The 18,017-nt window shown below is 37.8% G+C and overlaps 1 protein-coding gene across 5 annotated transcripts in view; it reads right to left on the bottom strand.

Moving 5' to 3' along the window:
- Window positions 1-861: 861 nt before the first annotated feature.
- The window catches only part of FANK1 (fibronectin type III and ankyrin repeat domains 1), a 34,646-nt gene continuing 17,490 nt past the window's right edge, over window positions 862-18,017 (bottom strand). For 2 of the 5 annotated variants that reach the window (XM_079977156.1, XM_079977154.1), the window contains exons 4-11: window positions 17,227-17,308; window positions 15,952-16,026; window positions 14,890-14,955; window positions 12,011-12,176; window positions 9,795-9,938; window positions 7,241-7,318; window positions 7,087-7,131; window positions 6,774-6,998 (exon numbers count right to left, since the gene is read on the bottom strand). In XM_079977156.1, coding sequence (XP_079833282.1) covers window positions 6,912-6,998; window positions 7,087-7,131; window positions 7,241-7,318; window positions 9,795-9,938; window positions 12,011-12,176; window positions 14,890-14,955; window positions 15,952-16,026; window positions 17,227-17,308 — 743 coding nt within the window. In that variant the 3' untranslated portion in view covers window positions 6,774-6,911. Of the gene's footprint in view, window positions 1,920-4,427; window positions 4,541-6,773; window positions 6,999-7,086; window positions 7,132-7,240; window positions 7,319-9,794; window positions 9,939-12,010; window positions 12,177-14,889; window positions 14,956-15,951; window positions 16,027-17,226; window positions 17,309-18,017 lie in introns of those variants that run through there. The other 3 variants (XR_013839254.1, XR_013839255.1, XM_079977155.1) reach the window with 3 other exon arrangements.

Here is an 18,017-nt window from a genome sequence, read left to right on the forward strand (position 1 = left end):
GCTCAGCATATTTATGGGGGAAAACCCCTGTCATATTCATAATAGTCAATTAGAACTAGCTTTATTCTCCTTTCTCCCTCCCTTTTACCAGTATTGAACAGTTGATACTCTCATTTCAACCCTTGCAAAAGAAAATCAGCTTACATATTCTCTTTCATATCAACATAAAGTTGGCAAATTATTTGTTCCACGCTATATAACTATTTCCAGCACCTAGACCTTTGGCCATTACTCTTGCCTATGCAGTGTGCTAATATCCAAAGTGTCTGTGCTTCTTCAGACAGAGAAACAGAACTTGAAGACCTTTTGTCTTTTTCCAGTAAGTAATTTAACTTTCCCAATTACTTTGCCCTGTAACTAGGCAACCACACAGTCATGCTTATGAACAAAGCAAATAAAATATATCCACATCACAAACAAAACCAATAAAGCAAGAAAGAATCCACAGAAAACAGTTTTGCTCCTGAAGCTTGCATATGATATAAATTATAGTATCAGTAATTACACAACAAGACATTCTGGAAAATGTCAATGTAACATTTATGCTAAATGAGGAGAGTTGCTGATGATGGTAGCACTCAACTTTTTAAAGATAGGATTTGGCATTTCATTTTAAATGAAAGGCAGGTGCTGTTGGGGCTCTTTAAATTACCTTTCATGCATCTTGAGTAGTATATTTTTCTTCACTCCATGTTGTTTCATTTGACTGCCATTAATAGGAAACCCCAACTTGATTATTACTAAAGTAGCGTTTTATTTTATTTAGCAGGAATCAAATCCTCAGGCGTGATTGCCGTAAAAAGATGCTGGGGTTTGTAAATTCCCTTTTTAATCACTACATTATTTTTTTTCTATTCCTAATCATGAAAGAGCTAAAGCAATACTGTTTAAGAACTGAACTGTTCAATCAATGAACAGTCTGTGCTTTACAAAAGGCAGGTGGTTTCACATGAGGAACATAATCCTCCTCTGCCTAGCTCAGTTCACACTATATACCACTGCATGCGCAAAATGGAAATCAGATTGGTAGTCTTTAAATGCATATCACCATGTGGATCTGTATGTGCTCTTCCCTATTTCTTCCCTATGTTTATCATTTGCTGGGTAAAGAGCGTCAAAACATGCATCAGAATTTGTAACTGACTGTTGCTCTCATATATTTATTACACTGCAAATCTTCAATGCAATTTGTATTTTAATGTGCATCCCCATCATGGTAAAACTAGTCATGCATAAGTATCTTTTTAACCAGAGAGAGATAGGTGAGGTCATATAAGTAGTATATGTCAAGACTAAAGATACAATATGCTAGTCAGCACATAATACAAAACAGTCATAATATTTCCACAAAGGATTGTAACATACCTTTTAAATAGGCAAGATTACTTCAAAGCTGAATGCAAATACTTATGTTTATTAGCCTTCAGCAAACACTAGGTTTCTCCTGAATTTCATGGCAGCTTGCTTTCTCTGGCTGTTTTTGTATCTATCAGCTTCCCCCACTAGAAAATGCTTTTAAACCTCTTATTGTGATGTGAGCAAGGGGAAGCTCTTGTTGTGGAGTCAGCAAGGAGAAGCAACACACGGTGTGTTAAAGTGGTAACCTGCCTTAAGACATATTGGTAAAGAGTGGATCAGAGATCTAATTAATTAAGCATTTTAAAGCAGCAGCTGCACTTTTCAAACAATTTTGCGTTATTAGATAAGGTCATGTATGCTTTCATTGCAGTGAAACCAAAGGCAGTCAATGGAGTCCTGAAGGCCCATTGCTTTTCAGTGGAGTTAAATTGTTTATCTCATACATGTTAAGGCTGATTCACACATACATGTTTTCCACTTGATTTATCATCACTTACCAGTTCTTCACTCTCAGCCAAATATATGAATTGTCTCTGATGAAAGGTATTTCACTTGATATTCTGTAACAGAATTGATATCGTGTAATAGAATTTTCCTATCTGTGGTGATTAATCTTTGATGGCTTAGTCACTAATATTACTGTCAATAACATTACTATCAGTAACATGAACCTACATTCTCTTTAAAGCACGGAATTTATTTTGATAAAAATATATTTAACATTATAATGTTAAACAGATTTAAATTTCTATGGTCTACAAGCCATCACCCTGATACAAATCCATATGAAATTCAATGCACAGAAAAAGCTCTCATATCACTGTCAATGCTAGTACTGTGCACATTTCTTTTTTCCCTATGGGCTGGCACATTCAGCTGAAAGGAAAACCATTTCATGTCAGGGAGCTTCTGATGTGATTTGGAAAAAAATATTGGATTGGGGAAGCACACTTCAATGGCAAACACGATATTCTTTCTCGACTTTAACATGCACAATAGATTTCAGTAAGCTGAGATTTATGTGTCATATAATGACATAAAGAGCTGCTTATACCTAGTCATACCATTGGGCCCAGGACTGCTTGTTCTGACTGGCAGCAGTTACTTCAGGACCTTTCCCAGCCCTTATTCCAGATAATTTCCACTGAACCAGGAACATTTTGTATATAGAGCATGTGCTCAGTCCCTTTGCTAGGGCTGCTTCTCGATTTACCTGTATCATGAAACCTTAGGCCACTTGATTTGCATGCATTGTAGTCCTCCTAACAAAATCAGGTAGCAATCCAGAAAAAATAGGTAAAAACAATTATGTCTCAAAGGAAAGTTGATTATTCTCCTACAAAGTAAAGTCTGCTGCAGTGACTGACTTGCCAACCAAGAAGCTATGATTTTCCCTGCAAAGTCAAATAGTATTCTCTCTGTGTGCGTCTCATGGTGGAGGGAGGAAAGTGATCATTGCTACACAGTCATTGATAACCACAACTTCTAAACATGGATGACATAGCAGATAAACAAATAATTAAACCCAGGAATGATTCAATGATGAAAAGAATCTGTTAATTTTTTGAGTAGCATAGTTTAGTTTAGAATGATTTTGTGAATTCTCAAATATTAGACATTGTTCTCACAGAGCAATCACAAAATATTGACTTGGACGAACCTAGATGCCTTTTCTACTTTAACTCCCTGTCCTAAGACTAGGATATGCCATAAACAGAGCAGACGAACCATAGAGCAAAAGAGCAGCAGCTGACTCAAGCAAATAAGCAAAAGTCATTATAGTAAACTGGCAAAAGGAAAAGTTCACTAGCCAGTCTTACCAAGATATACATTACTTTCCTGCACTGTGAGCAGTCAGGTCCTAGGTATTACCTAAAGACATCTGCTAAGTGTTTCATAACACTTGCTGCTTTACTGCAGCTTGCTTATTTGCAATTCTGGATGAGCCAGGGGAAGGGAAAGACTCCCCCACCCACAACACAGGCCAGCTGCATGCTCTCAGTGCTAGATTATGGCCCAATAGTTTTAGTTGTGGTTTACCAGCATTTTATAAAATGCTGGTAAAAGTTAAACTACTTTGAACCATTACAAGACACGACAGAACAGATTTTGAGCAAGTGTTGAAACAGACCAGAGCCTCTTTCAGTTCATTGAAACTTTTGTATATTTCTTAGTATAATGATAACTAATTCTCTCCTCAGTCCTGATCTTTGTCTCACTGGTAGGGTCTTGCTTACATTACTCCAAACAGAGATGTCCAAAGTTGTTTCAGAAGCTGTTGATTCTGACCTGTCGCTGCATAATCCCTGAGCTCCAAATCAAACATCGCCTCAGTCACAATCTTCTTAGGCAGCCTTAGGCAAGGCACTTCTAATCAACTTAAGCCCTCAATATAGGGAGGGTTTGGGGAACAGCCGTATAGGAATTACCCAAACTACACTGGGTGTTTTGAATGCTAGATAAATGTTAAGTACTGTAATTAAATATTACTGTTTCAATACTGTTGTTTAAATGAACAGAAAATACCAAGTTCTCTTCCACATCCCTCCTTGTTCATAATTTTGAATTTTGCTTACATAAAACTGAGAACTCCATGTGCTTCCACATCTGTTGAATATTTACATAATTAATTTGAACGTGAAATAAATATGAGTCAAGAGCCCCTAAATCAGGGCTAGCTGACCTGTGGCCCTGCAGTTATTGCTGAACTACATCAGCCCCAGTCAGCATGGTCAAGGATGGTGGGAGTTGTAGTCCATCAAGAACTGGAGGCCCACAGGTTAACCAAACCACCTTAAACCATCAGATATGCTTCTTCCTCAAGTTAGTTTAGCTTCTAAATAAGCTCTCATTGCACACTCAGAGTGAACCAAGGTGCAAAATTAGTTATGTTGCAGGTTTAATCAGGCACATATGACATATTTTTGCATTTTTAACTATTGCCGTTTATAGTAGGTTTTTTAATGTAACAAAAATGTTCTTGGAATTATACAATTTGATTTACATTTCCTGATATATAATAAATTTGTTAATGCATTAATGGAAAAAAACCCACCAAATGAACTTACCTAGTAAGCCAGCCTGGGAACCTGTTAAAGCGTTGGGTATACAGCCCTTAAATAAATCTGATTCGAATATCCCTTCTAAGTTGTAATCACATGCAATCATCATCACAGGGTAACTGTACCAATGTAATAAATAGTCTTTATTGCTCAAGATAATGCAAGTAAACAATTTCCTGTATCATCCTGGGAAGCAAAGACATTTCAGACCTTTTATTGTTCTGTTATACTTTACATTTAGGTATCTCTTTTAGCATGAAGCAGGCATATAAAATGCAATGTGAATTGCCATCAGGACTGACTGAACAAAAGGTGCTATCACTCTTTGCATTAAGAGTAGCAACTGATATTTTAACTGCTGATAACCTGATCCTTGATACATTTTCATGGAAGTTAAGTTCCATTATCTGCATTCAGTGGGACTTTCTTCCATGTGATGTTTTTAAGACTGTGGTGATAAGACTGTTAATTGTAAACCATTTAGCACACTATATATGAATATTAGAGTGACATAAGCCATTAATTTTTATGAACCATACCTTTATAATGCTTTCAGTTAAATGTCAGTTTGCTAAAACTTTCTACATAATGCACTGTGTAACAGTTTGTCTTACTTTTATACACTTTTTGTAATGATTATTGCAGTAACATGTTAAGAGCCTACAAACATGTTTCAATAGCAGGACAATCTATTCGCTATTAAGTATTCTGTATTAAATAAACAGTAAATACATCCTTAGTTATATACTGATTTGTGTTTTCTGCAATTATTAAAAGGTTTTGAAAATGGAATAATTTATTGAGGAAATAAAACTTTGAATACTTTGTTGACCAGGTATGGGACAATTTATTTTGTTTGCAAAGAACGGGGAACATTGAAAATAATCATCTCATAAGATTCTCCTGAATGTGCTATTAAGACTGCAATCCTATAAACACATACTTCCCAAAAAAGTTGATTTCCTCCAACTTGTGTACTTACTGCAAGCAAGTACAGCGTCTATTATTATTATTATTATTATTATTATTATTATTATTATTATATTTTAAAAGCTAAGTTGATGGTTCTGATGTCATCATAAGTCTTGTGTTGCTCAGAAAGATTAGACTTAACTCACATAAAACAGTGTTTCTAGAATGGATTTTCTGTTATGCTGTTCAGCTTTTTGTCACTTAGAATCATAGAATTGTAGAGTTGGAAGGGACCCTGAGAACCATCTAGTCCAACCCCATTCAATGCAAGAATATGCAGGAATGCAGGAATATGCAGCTTTCCCATATGGGGATCAAATCTGCAACCTTGGTGTTATCAGCACCATGCTCTAACCAACTGAGCCATTTGAACCAGCTTGTTTCACTATCCTCACGAACTAACATTCTAAATTCTTTCATGTGTGTTTATGTTCCGAACAAAAACTGCAGTAATTGCATGTACAATTACTCTGAGAGAATCTGATTTTAATGAGCAGCTTGCTGTGCATCTATGTGGCCAGGAAACTTGGACAAATACCAATTTCTTACCAGACCAATATACTATTGGCATATAAAGTCCTTAATGGCATTTGTTCCATCACTTTGAACTCACACTTTTCCAAGTATTGCATAAAATCCATTCTGCATTTGCAAGGAGTCATTCCTTTAGTGTGGCAGCACAAGCCTTAGGAATTCAGGGTCACTCTGGCAGAATGCCACTCCATGGACAGTGGCTCATTTTGCCCTCTCCCAATTATCTTGCTACCTACTTTCTGCTCTACAAAAACCAGTTACACTGCACAAGGACATCCAAAGAACTTAGCATTGGAGCCAAGCTAGACGTAATTATTTTATTATATAGTATGCCCAGGCATCCTTGGGATTTTTGTTTTTTAATATATAACTGTTGGGGGGGGGAGTCAAAATGGGATCAACGTATTTTTGGGAGTAAAGCTACCATTGGTCATAACGGGAGATTTCCCCCCGTTATGAATCACAAGAGAGAGAGAGAGAGTACGCGCATGTACACAACTCCCACTGGGGCCGTGGCAGAGACAAAGCGCTAAGCCCCACCTCCTATGTTGTGCTCCCAATCCTGTTCTTCATTCCCCCGCCCTGGCCATTTGGCCTACTATGCCACCTATTTATTTATTGAGAAGCCATGCATTCTACAGCAAACTACATGATAATTTATGACATGTTCTACTTTTGCCCTTAATGTCAGTGACTGCTGCTACTCAAGGGCATGAAACAGGAACAGCTGCTAGCATGAGAACAAGAGGACAGAAGAGCAAAAAATAGGATTACTGTAAAAACTGACCATAATGAGAAAATAATGCTGCTAAAATGTAGATGAATTTAAACGCCAGAGAAAAATGCTGGAGAAGCAAAGTTAGCATTTTAATCAAGGCACCCAAGAGTGTGTAACAGCTAATTAGGAAAAAGGAAAACAACTAAGATTTAGTCCTTGTGGCCTGACCTCCTTCGTAGGTAACATTAGGCTTCAAATTGTCTGCTTCACACAATTGTAGCAGAGGATGCAGAAGAATCCACGTTCACATTACTTAATTGTCTTTTCCTTTCTTCTATTATTGAAACCACACTCTAAAAAAGGGAAGAAAAATAGCAAATTAGGATAAAATGCTTAAAGAATAGAAATCAGGAGAAGAGTTCAAGTAAAAGATATCCATACCTGTCTGTTCATGCCTCTAGCCATTTCCAGGGCACCTTTGCCAAACTGAAAAAAACATCCCCCCCCCAAAAAAAAAGTTAATTTTGTTATTTTAAACAGTTCTTGGATGTATGTGTAAAACAGGTGCAGAAAAAGCTACTCTTACTGCTATTACCTCATTTTTAACATCAGGATCTGCTCCTCTTTCTAGAAGTAATGCTACCAATTCTTCATGGTTATTTAATGCTGCCACCTGGAAGTAAGGTTAGGGGAAAATTATATATGCAAAATGTATATATGTAAAATTAGGGGGAAATGATATATATAGTTGGGTGTTTGCATAAAATAAACTTGTTCTCTTATTGGAAATATTTTTCGAGAAAAGAAAAATTGGCACCTTTTTCTTCAATGAAAGCCAACACAGATTACCTACTGACACAATGCAAAGATTACTCAATATTAGAACACCATCCCAAATTTGGAAATAAACTCCAAACACCGTTGTGTTCCAACTCTGAAAGTTACTGTTTGAGCAACCTCCAACTGATGAGAAGTAATTGTCAAAGCTACTACCACTTCTATGAGGAACTGGCATGGTATCACTTTTAGAAGGAAAGTAACAAATGCATCTTCATTTCTGGTACTGAGATACACACAAACGTATCTGACAGCCCCATAGCTGTGTGTATTTTAGAATAAGAGCAGCTAGAATGTTAACAGAGGGCTGGGTTGGTCTATACTCCTGACAGCTAGGGTCTGTGCTTTATTTATTTTTAATTTTGTTGACTATATTTAAATATTCTCTTGACAATGTTATCATCAGCCAACTACAAGTATGCCAAACTTTTTAAATAGCTTTCAAAATAATTTTAAACATGGCCTAGCAGCCGGAACTCAAGATCTAAGGGCCTTACAAATCATTGCATGGGGGTGAATCTGTGCACTTAACAAGAAGCTGCCATCAGTCATAGCATCCCAAGTGTATTTTGCACAACTGAAACAACTTACATTTACACCACTGAATATCAGAGGTGGTATTAAATGCAAGTCCCATTCAGAGTAGATCCAACCAAGTTAATAGACATGACTTAATTTCAAAGGGCTGAGTAGGACATAGGGGTTGTGTTCAGTTTTACAATGAATTTTTATCATTATATTCTCTGACTAGTTTAGGTTTATGCACACTGCTTAGCAATGCTAATGATTAAGTGGTATATAAATGCCTTACATAAATAGTAAAACAGTGTATGTGATGATCTTAAGCTATATAATCCTGACCAGAATTTTGCTTATAGGAGCAGTGATAGTCAAGTGATTTGCTACAAGTCATCTGTTCACTGCTTCAGTATGTTGAACTTCTCTAGGCTCTCCTGGAGTTCTGTCGATCTCCATCCTCTATTGCAGCATTGAAGTCTGCCTTTACATGAAGGATCTGAATATTAGCCATTAGAGCTTGGTGATAATACACCTGCTTCTACAGATCATTAAAATACCATCCCAAACACCTGTTTGTAAAGGTAGAGAAGTACTTGCTCGCTCTCTGTGTGTGCTGACTGGAATGAAAATGTTAACAGAGCATTTTGATCTTTATAGAATCTACAAATAGAAATGCAGTACTTCAGAAAGATGAATTTCCAAGTATGAAGGAATAAGAGGGCTCATCCTATTAAAGAAACATTTGAATTTGCTCAGACTACGTACTTCATTTCACGCACCAAACCAGGAAAGAGATTGTGAGATAAAGTGCCTTAATAAGAGAAATCAAAGGGGAAGTGAAGTGTTACTTTGCAAATCCTCCTGTCATCCCAATACAGGTAAAAAGGCTTCTAGCACAGCCACTGCATTCTGTGGGCAAATTAGTAGTGAATGAAAAAGGACGTGTCATCTGTGCAAGAAAGGCTTTCCATAACAGTAAATATATTCCATGGGGCAGGGAACAGTATGGAGCAGTAGTACCTAGAAGCCTTTCTTAAGTAGACCTCTTGACACACCACCATATCAAAATGTTTCATATTGCAGAAGAAAAGTAGTGGAATGAGCAGGTAGTTCTCAGGTAAACAGACAACCAGGTAAACAAGCTTCACACCCAAACACAAATTATACCAACACAACCTTGTTGAAGGGCACAGGCAGGATTAATAACTCAGTTTCATACATTACATATCTTTGAGAGCAAAGCATCTAGCTGCCTCATTCTATAGTATACAAGTAAGTTCAAAAGACCTTTCTAAGAGCAGACAAAAGTTTGAGTATGTATGTATTAGTGCAGTTCCATGGACTGTTGTGCAGACCACTAGCAGCAAGTCTAGTGCAGCCCCACATTGTACTGGTGGCAGGAGTGGATGAACCTGTTGATTTCAGTTTCTTATTTTTTCCAGTCTTCAGTTCACCTCATTTTTGCATCTGTCTGTGAAAATTTGTGTACATTTTGGTGCATTTAACCTAATATACATGTTTGCCAGCAATTTTCCTTAATTATAAAGCATTTCTGTGCACACTTCTCACCAACATATGCTTTTTACACAGTTGTTTTTTTTAATTGTAGACTTGCACCACAAAAACCACCACGTATAGTGTATATAAACTCTAGTGCACTGCAAAAATATTGGGGAAAAGTGTACAAAAAGGAGAACTCTGGGTTTGGGGTTGCTTTTCACACAGCACTTTTCCATGAGGTTGCAAAGTGTATTCCAAAATATACCAGCACACTGCTTAGCAGCAGAGCATACCATGAGAGGTGTCTTGCCATCCTTATCTTTTGCATTCACATCAGCTCCAGCGTCTAGTAAAGTTGTGGCCACATCTGCTTTTCCTGTTATTGCACATAGTCTCATCAGCGGAGTCCACTCCAAGCCTGTGTCTTTAGGATCAATCTGTCAAAGAAAGGATGTTCTTCTGATACTTGAAACATGAATTCAATGAAAATTGACGAAATTTCTGTTCTGTTGAATACTTGCTGAGCTTATTACCTATCTTCAGCATCACTCTTTCCTGCTTGTTCCAGCAATTTATTTCTCATGCTGTGCAGTTCTCGATGCCTGGAGCAGCCTCCTTGGCCTTTTCTATATATCAGCCCAATTCATTCTCCCACTTCAAAATCTATTCCTTCCATAAAATCATTCCTAGACCACTTGACATTGTCAGGGCCTTCTTCCACCTGGTAACCAAATTCAGTCTTATTTTACAGACTCGCTGGCCTTAATACAGCTTTGCTTTTCAGTTTCATCCTCTCCATTTTATTTTGATTGAACACTTCTTGGCAAGGAGGGTGTCATTACTGTTATCTGCAGAGTGCACAGCATGCTGCTGATAGAAGTAAAGTAATAGCAACAGCAGTGGTAGCATTATTGGTCAAGATAATGCCCATTCATTCCATATTTTTAACTTACAATTTACATTTATTTCCCTGTTACATTTGCAGGTGTTGCACTTATAATTTGTGTGTTTGTGTTTTTCAAATTGACCCTAACATAATATTTGATGTTCATTCTGTATTATAATTCCTAATTTATTAGTTCTTCCAATACACTGGGTGGAATCAAGTATTGTACAAGCAGACTTCCACTCACTTTACTCGACTGCAGTTCCCCAATACCCTAAAATTCTGTCCCAGAGGGTTCCCAACACTCCAGAGCAGATTTTGAGGGTATACAGGAAGCTGCAGAGGGGTAGAGTCCTATTGTATGAGAAGAAGCCCACCCTGCCCATGAAAAACAGTACTGCATACAATCCAATAATGTATATATTCAATTGAACTTCCTTTTCCTGGTTTTTAAAAATTATTTCAGGGATCATCTTGTTGGTGACTCCGACAACAGGGGAAAGTTTGCCTTTATCTACCGAGAACAAATGGGTCACACAACCAGAATTCACCAAACTTTGGAAAATAGATAATGTTCGATGTGAGGGCGATCTGGCTGCGACATCTGTCACCCCATTGATTGCCAGGGTTGATTCGGCTGATCTGGCTGGCTAGGCGGGTGTCCCCTTCCTCCCTCACCGCTCCATGTGCGTCCCTCCCAAAGCTGCGTGCTCGGTGGAAGAGGACAACCATCCCAGATAGAAGGAGTGTACCGTTCTTCAGTCAAGGGTATACAATAGCTGCGCTCCCCTGCTAGAACCTCCAAACAAGCTCAAGGCCCTCCATTCTTCATTGCAGTCCTCTGGGCCTTTCAAATGCCTCTCCTGAGGGCTGGAAAATCCTTAGGAAAGGATGTGGCACAGAGGAATACAGTGTACAGTGATGCCTCGCAAGACGAATGCCTCGCAAGACGAAAAACGCGCAAGACGAAAGACTTTTCCGTTTTTTGAGTCGTTCCGCAAGACGAATTTCCCTATGGGCTTGCTTCGCAAGATGAAACGTCTTACAGGTTCTTGCGAGTTTGTTTCCTTTTTCTTAAAGCGGCTAAGCCGCTAATAGCCGCTAAGCCACTAATAGCCGTGCTTCGCAAGACGAAAAAACCGCAAGACAAAGAGACTCGTGGAACGGATTAATTTCGTCTTGCGAGGCACCACTGTAAATGATAAAAAATAGTATAGAAGCAGCTTGTCAGAGTGGATAGCTTTGTGGGGAGCACAGAAGATCACAGTGGGGAGGACAGGATGGGAAAGTCACATTGCACAAGTGTCTTTCACTCAGGCACACACTGGATTCAACCAAAATTTGTACTTTTTTTCAATCCTAGTATACATTTATTTGGTCATTTGAATCTATTTCACCAAGTATCCTCTTACGTAAACAAGATTAGTTTCAAATACAATAACCAATGACTATTAAAGTTATGGTATATACAAGCTTTTTAAAGCAGGTAATGCAATTTCTTCATAACCTTGAAATTATGGCAACAACTGGTGCAGCATTCCATAATGATTAACAGCACATCTATATACAGTGGCATGTACACATCTGATAAACTGCTTCAAAGTATGCAGATGAACACCATACCTGACAACCATCCTTGACCATCCACTCAATAACATCGACATGTCCTCCGTCAGCAGCCCAGTGCATAGCTGTACATCCCCCAAGATCTCTGGATAACCAAGAAGCTCCTTGGGATCTGAGATACTTAGCAATGTCCAGGTGACCAGCATAACAAGCTATCATTAAACTAAGGGGAAAAAAAAACCCTACTTATTAAAGTAACATAAAACATTGTTATTTTGCAATTTCTAGAACTGAAAATTAAGTCCTGTTTAAGTGAGCCACACCTTAGTCTAAATACTCTTCTAAGTTGGTTAATTTTCTGTTAAACACCATTTTATGACTGTATATTGCTGTTATATGACCACTGATATAATCACTATTATATTACTAGTAAAACTGAAGCCTACATAAAGTATATGTAAACAAGCTACCAGAAGAACTTATTCACAGTGCTAGAAGGAAATGGTAGTACAAAACCAAAACACAATATCCAATTGTCCAGATGGACAAAATGGGCTGATAATTGTAAAAGAAGCCTTTATATATAAAAAATAAGGGCTTTTGTGAAATGTATAACTGGGGTTAGCAAAAATAGCCAAAGAAAAAACCAAAAGAACATTTTCCTAGTAACTGCTAACATCTGCAGTTCAGTGTGTATCACTGAGGATTCTGTTGAATCTTTTGAGACATTACTTCATTTTAATATTTCCATAGAGAACAAAATCCTAGACATCAACTGAAGACACAACATATTGACTTCAGTGTAAGATTTACGATTTCCCAACCACAGAACATCAGCCAACATTACCAGGGACATCTAGTACCACTTATGAAACACCTTTAAAAGCAGGCCTTTCAGATTAACTTAAAATATAATCGGGAAGAAAACTTGCATGATTTTGTGTAGTTATCTAAATAATACTAGAAATTAACCAGCTCATAGACCAAGTTATAAAAAAATTGTATTGTTATTCTATGGGTTATTGTATCTTATTTCTTGCTGCTGCTCATATGCTGACATCTAATTGTTGTAATTCTGTATTTTCCTCTGATTTGTCTAGATTCCTTTTTGGAGGCTTTGGACACATTTACTTTTAGAAAATCACCATACTTTTGTGTTCAGGAAGATTCTTTTATATATACTGCTGATACTTTCAACATGGTACTCTCAACATAGTACAATCCACGCCAAATGCCAGAACCAGAAACTGCCTGAATAGTTTAGGATCGACATTAGACTGCCAAAACAGATATGAAAGACAAAGTGCGGGCAAATTAAAAGTTAGTAATTAGTAGGTGATATGTCAACTGATCAGCAGCGAGTTGAGGCTAGAGGTGGTCCAGGAAAGGCTCTGATAAGGACATGTCTTGAGGAGATAGTAAAATAACTTTATTTATCAAACTAATTCTGTCAGAAATTATTTTTAAAAAAAACAGAGCGGAACACCCTTGTTGTTTATTAAACACTTGGGGAAACCCAACAGACACTATTATTGATTTGGGCCATAAAATGAGTAACTAGCCCTGGCTGGACATTCTGCTTGGATAGGGTGTATGCCAACCATGCTCCCTATAACCCCATCCCTGCTTGCTGAGTCCCTGACCTTCTCAGGCTGAAAGCGGAAGGTCTAAAATGGGGCTTCTATCTGCATTTGTTTGAAGGAGAGAAAAAGGAAGTCCCATTGAGCAGAAGTTCATTCTGCTGGCTGATGAACACGGTTCACTTGCTAATTTGACTGGTTGTCCAAAATTATATGAATCTATTGGCTTACTTTACTACTTTAAAGTCCTTCCTGGTCAGTAAGAGTGTTGCATGCACTAAACAGACTGAATATTTAGGAAAGAGCACAATGGCCCTTTGCATACAAAAGTGGTATTTAAGGAAACAAACAACTAAAACAAATTTTAACAAGCTTCACAGAATAGCAAAAGTACAATCCATTAAATAATGGAAATGAAAATATATCTCATGCTATATATATGAGCAGTTTTTACAATGTCATACACTGTTATAACCAATTTCATAATTTATTTTCATATTTATTTCATAAACTTATATATACCGTTTGATTGTAAAAAACAAACAAATAAACCAAGAAACAGAACCCAAATCAGAGTAGCAGTGTCAGTAGAGGCTGTCACAACCATCACTCCCATTATAAATGGGCTGCAGCCTGCAACACCTGAGAAGAGAGAAACTTGTTTCTCATTTCAGTTATCAGCCTCAGCCTAGTCCATGTGTGCCTCTGAATGCATACCTTTCCTTTCTGCCATTTAAATTAATGGCTATCATTCATTCCAAGGAAAAATTGAAGTACCACACATGGGTAAAAATTGAGGGTTTATGAGCTCTAAAACCAATCCCTCCCCACAAAATAATAATTTTAATCTGCTTTTTTTTGTTGCTGTTCACAAATGTTGCACCCATGCTGTTCCACATTTTACTGCTCCTCCATCCATGTCATGTTGTGTTTCCCATCACCATCAAGGACCATGTAGTAGACCATGTAGTAGAGAAACGATGTCAAGCTCCGATGCAGACAGTATCCCAGTGAAATTTCCTCCCCCATGGACACAGGTTTACATTAAATGGACACAGGTTTACATTAAATGGACACAGGTTTACATTAAATATCCCAGTGAAATTTCCTCCCCCCATGGACACAGGTTTACATTAAATGGACACAGGTTTACATTAAATATCCCAGTGAAATTTCCTCCCCCATGGACACAGGTTTACATTAAATGGACACAGGTTTACATTAAATGGACACAGGTTTACATTAAATATCCCAGTGAAATTTCCTCCCCCATGGACACAGGTTTACATTACTTTTTAAGTCCACAAAACAACATCCGCCATGTTATATGATGAGGCAATGTACTGCATTTATTACCTGTCTTTCCCACTGGCATTCTTCCGGTTTACATCTGCTCCATTTTCTACCAAAATCTGTGCAAGTCTAGATAGAAAACATTTGCATTATATTATTTTTCAGCAACTAGCAGCTTGCCAGGACATATAAAGAATATTCAGTTAGGGTGCCAATTTCAATGGCTGCTATAGTAAGAAATTGTTATGTGGCAAACTGACCACTGTCTTCAAACCATGTGCAAATTCATATGCCACACTGAAATTATTTATCAACTAACAGCTTGCCTTGTAAGTCAATACAACTATAAACAATAGCAACTGCTGCAGCAAGTTATCCCAGTCTAGAATATAAAGTTGATGTGATCCATTGACTAGAGTACTATACAAAATTCTGGTTTCAAGCCAAACTTTGTTTATAATTAACTAGGTAATTTTGAGCAAGAGCAAGTCACTGTTCTTCAGTCTTAGCTCTCAGTCTACAAAACAAAGAATAATTATTCATTGCACTGTGGTGTTATGAGGATGAATGTGAAAGAACATACTCTGAACACTAAATAAATTATCAGTTTCAGGCCTGTAGCTATAAAATAGTATTTAAGGAATGAATTGGGGAGGGGATCCCAAAATTAATATATCTGAAAGGAGAGGTGGCCACCTTCTGCAGTTTTGAAGAGTACTGTTCTGTCAGTGATTCCAATACCCCACAATAAAATTGTTGCTGTCTAGTCAAACATTCACAGTAATGAATCATATATGCCCAGGCATATCAGTACATATAATATGTATAAATACATATAATAAATGCAATATGAAAGAGAGCGAGAGGAATTTGAAGTGGGGAATCTTGTTACTTATTTTTTTTGCTGGGGGAGGGATTAGGTAGTCAGTGGAGGGCCAGATAAAATTGGTTGGCGATTAGATATTACAATGGGTCATCAATCAGCTATCACTGAATTTCAAGCAGATAATGGCAGCTTCATATCACACACACCCCAAACCACGAAACTAATGAGAACTATAACTGAATATTCTGATCTGTACAGAGTCTCATACAAGAAAGGTAAAAGAAATATTACAATACTACCTAGTATATCCTTTTTGTGAAGCCACCATCAACGCTGTAAATCCTAGTTTATTGAGTGTATCTACCACCACTTGCCTTTTCAAAAAAGAAAAAAGTAGACTCGTTATCATTTCCATCACTACAGTTCTTCTCCAGTGTTTCTCAACGTACGTAGATGCATATTCTGCCTATTCATCAGTGGTAAGGATCCATTAAAGTTGCCACCACTGTGTACCAATGGAGGAGGTGGGGGCACAGTGTTCTTACTTATAGGCACTGCAAGATGGCAGGAAGCTATGAACCTACTAGGTCAGCACCCTGCAGTTATGACCTGCTGACAAGCAAGTAGACTGGGCCACTGACATCATGGCCCACATTTTACACCATGCACTGGCCAGTCAGCAGCTGCACAATGCTCATATAGTAATCTTCATGTCTTTCCTACTCACCTTGCAGTGCCCAACAACAAGAGCACCGAGTCTGCCTTGATTAGTGCACCTCAGCACACAACTTCATGGATCATTGCTGCCTTTCATAACATAAAAGAATTATATGGCTTAGATCCAAGAAGCACAGTATGTTTTTTCCCCATGAAAGGGTACTTATATGCTCCCATTTCTGATATCAACCTCTAAATTCCCTGAAAAATTATTCCCTAGGATTGAGGACCTTTTGCAGTGGCATTTTCTGATAGAGTAGAAGAGTTTGGATTTGATATCCCACTTTATCACTACCCGAAGGAGTCTCAAGCGGCTAACATTCTCCTTTTCCTTTCTCCCCCACAACACACACTCTGTGAGGTGAGTGGGGCTGAGAGACTTCAGAGAAGTGTGACTAGCCCAAGGTCACCCAGCAGCTGCATGTGGAGGAGCGGAGACGCGAACCCGGTTCCCCAGATTATGAGACTACCGCTCTTAACCACTACACCACACTGGCTCCCACTAGTGTATCACTAGGAAAGGGAATTGTCAGTTATATAGAATGCCTGCCTTCTACTTACACAGGGGTCAATGTTATAATATATGTGTGTGTGTGTGCGTGCGTGCGCGCGTGCGCGCGTGCATCTATATATATCTATACACATACACACACACATATTAGCACCCATTTCTGTAATAGCATAATTTGCAATTAGAAATCTATCACATTGAACTTAACATATAAGCTTAACATTAATATTTAGGTGACAGGAAAAATGACACTTTAAGTCAGAGCACAATTTGTCATGCAATTGTCATTATCTTTCACTCATTATTACACAGATATGAAGATTTTAAAAGGTGAATCATTTCTCACCTTCCTTTAAGAATAGTAAGGACTTGATCTACATCATTTCTGCTAACAGCACGATGGAGATGGTCTCCACTCATTGGTTCACCTGAAGAAAACAATGCATGAAAGCAGGATGGATAAAAAATTGTTTTGCTGGTACTCTGTCAGCTATTAAAATGCTGTCAAATAACTAGCTTTCACATTTTTCAGAACAGCATCTGGACACCTCCCAGGTTCCTAAATTAAACAATAGACCTTTTATCACTGTTTAGCAGAAAGATGAAATGTTTCAAAGGTGACTTTGAAATCTGTTGTTTTTATATAAAAAAACACAAAAAACCCAGACGATTGTTTATTTATTTTTAAAACCTGGGCACCATCTCTCAAATAAACACTCATGAATAATGACAACATCTAAAATATTGTGCACACTGTTGAGTCTCTGCATTGCAAAAAAAGGGGGGGGGAGTAGCAAAAGGTGTTAGTGAGGAAATCCCTGCTTCAAATCTCACCTCAATCACAAACTCCTGAGGTAGCTTTAGGGCTTAGGCAACCCATTAGTTCTAATGCCTTCCCCACCATCTGCAATATGGAGTGGATAATAATATTGGGGTTGTTGTATGAATAATGCATTTGGACAAAATAGGTGTATGCTTTTATTTCAATTTATGTTTATAGCCCTTTATTATGTCTTTGAGGAGACCTTTTCTATTAAGGACATGTTCCTCCCATATTGACCATAGTTTACCTCTATGACAGTTCTCAAAAACAATTCTTTGGGTGTGTAGGAGCAAATAATTAAAAGAACCAAAAGC

Source organism: Podarcis cretensis (genome assembly GCF_951804945.1).
Source record: "Podarcis cretensis genome assembly, chromosome: 5".
Taxonomy (NCBI): Eukaryota; Metazoa; Chordata; class Lepidosauria; order Squamata; family Lacertidae; genus Podarcis; species Podarcis cretensis.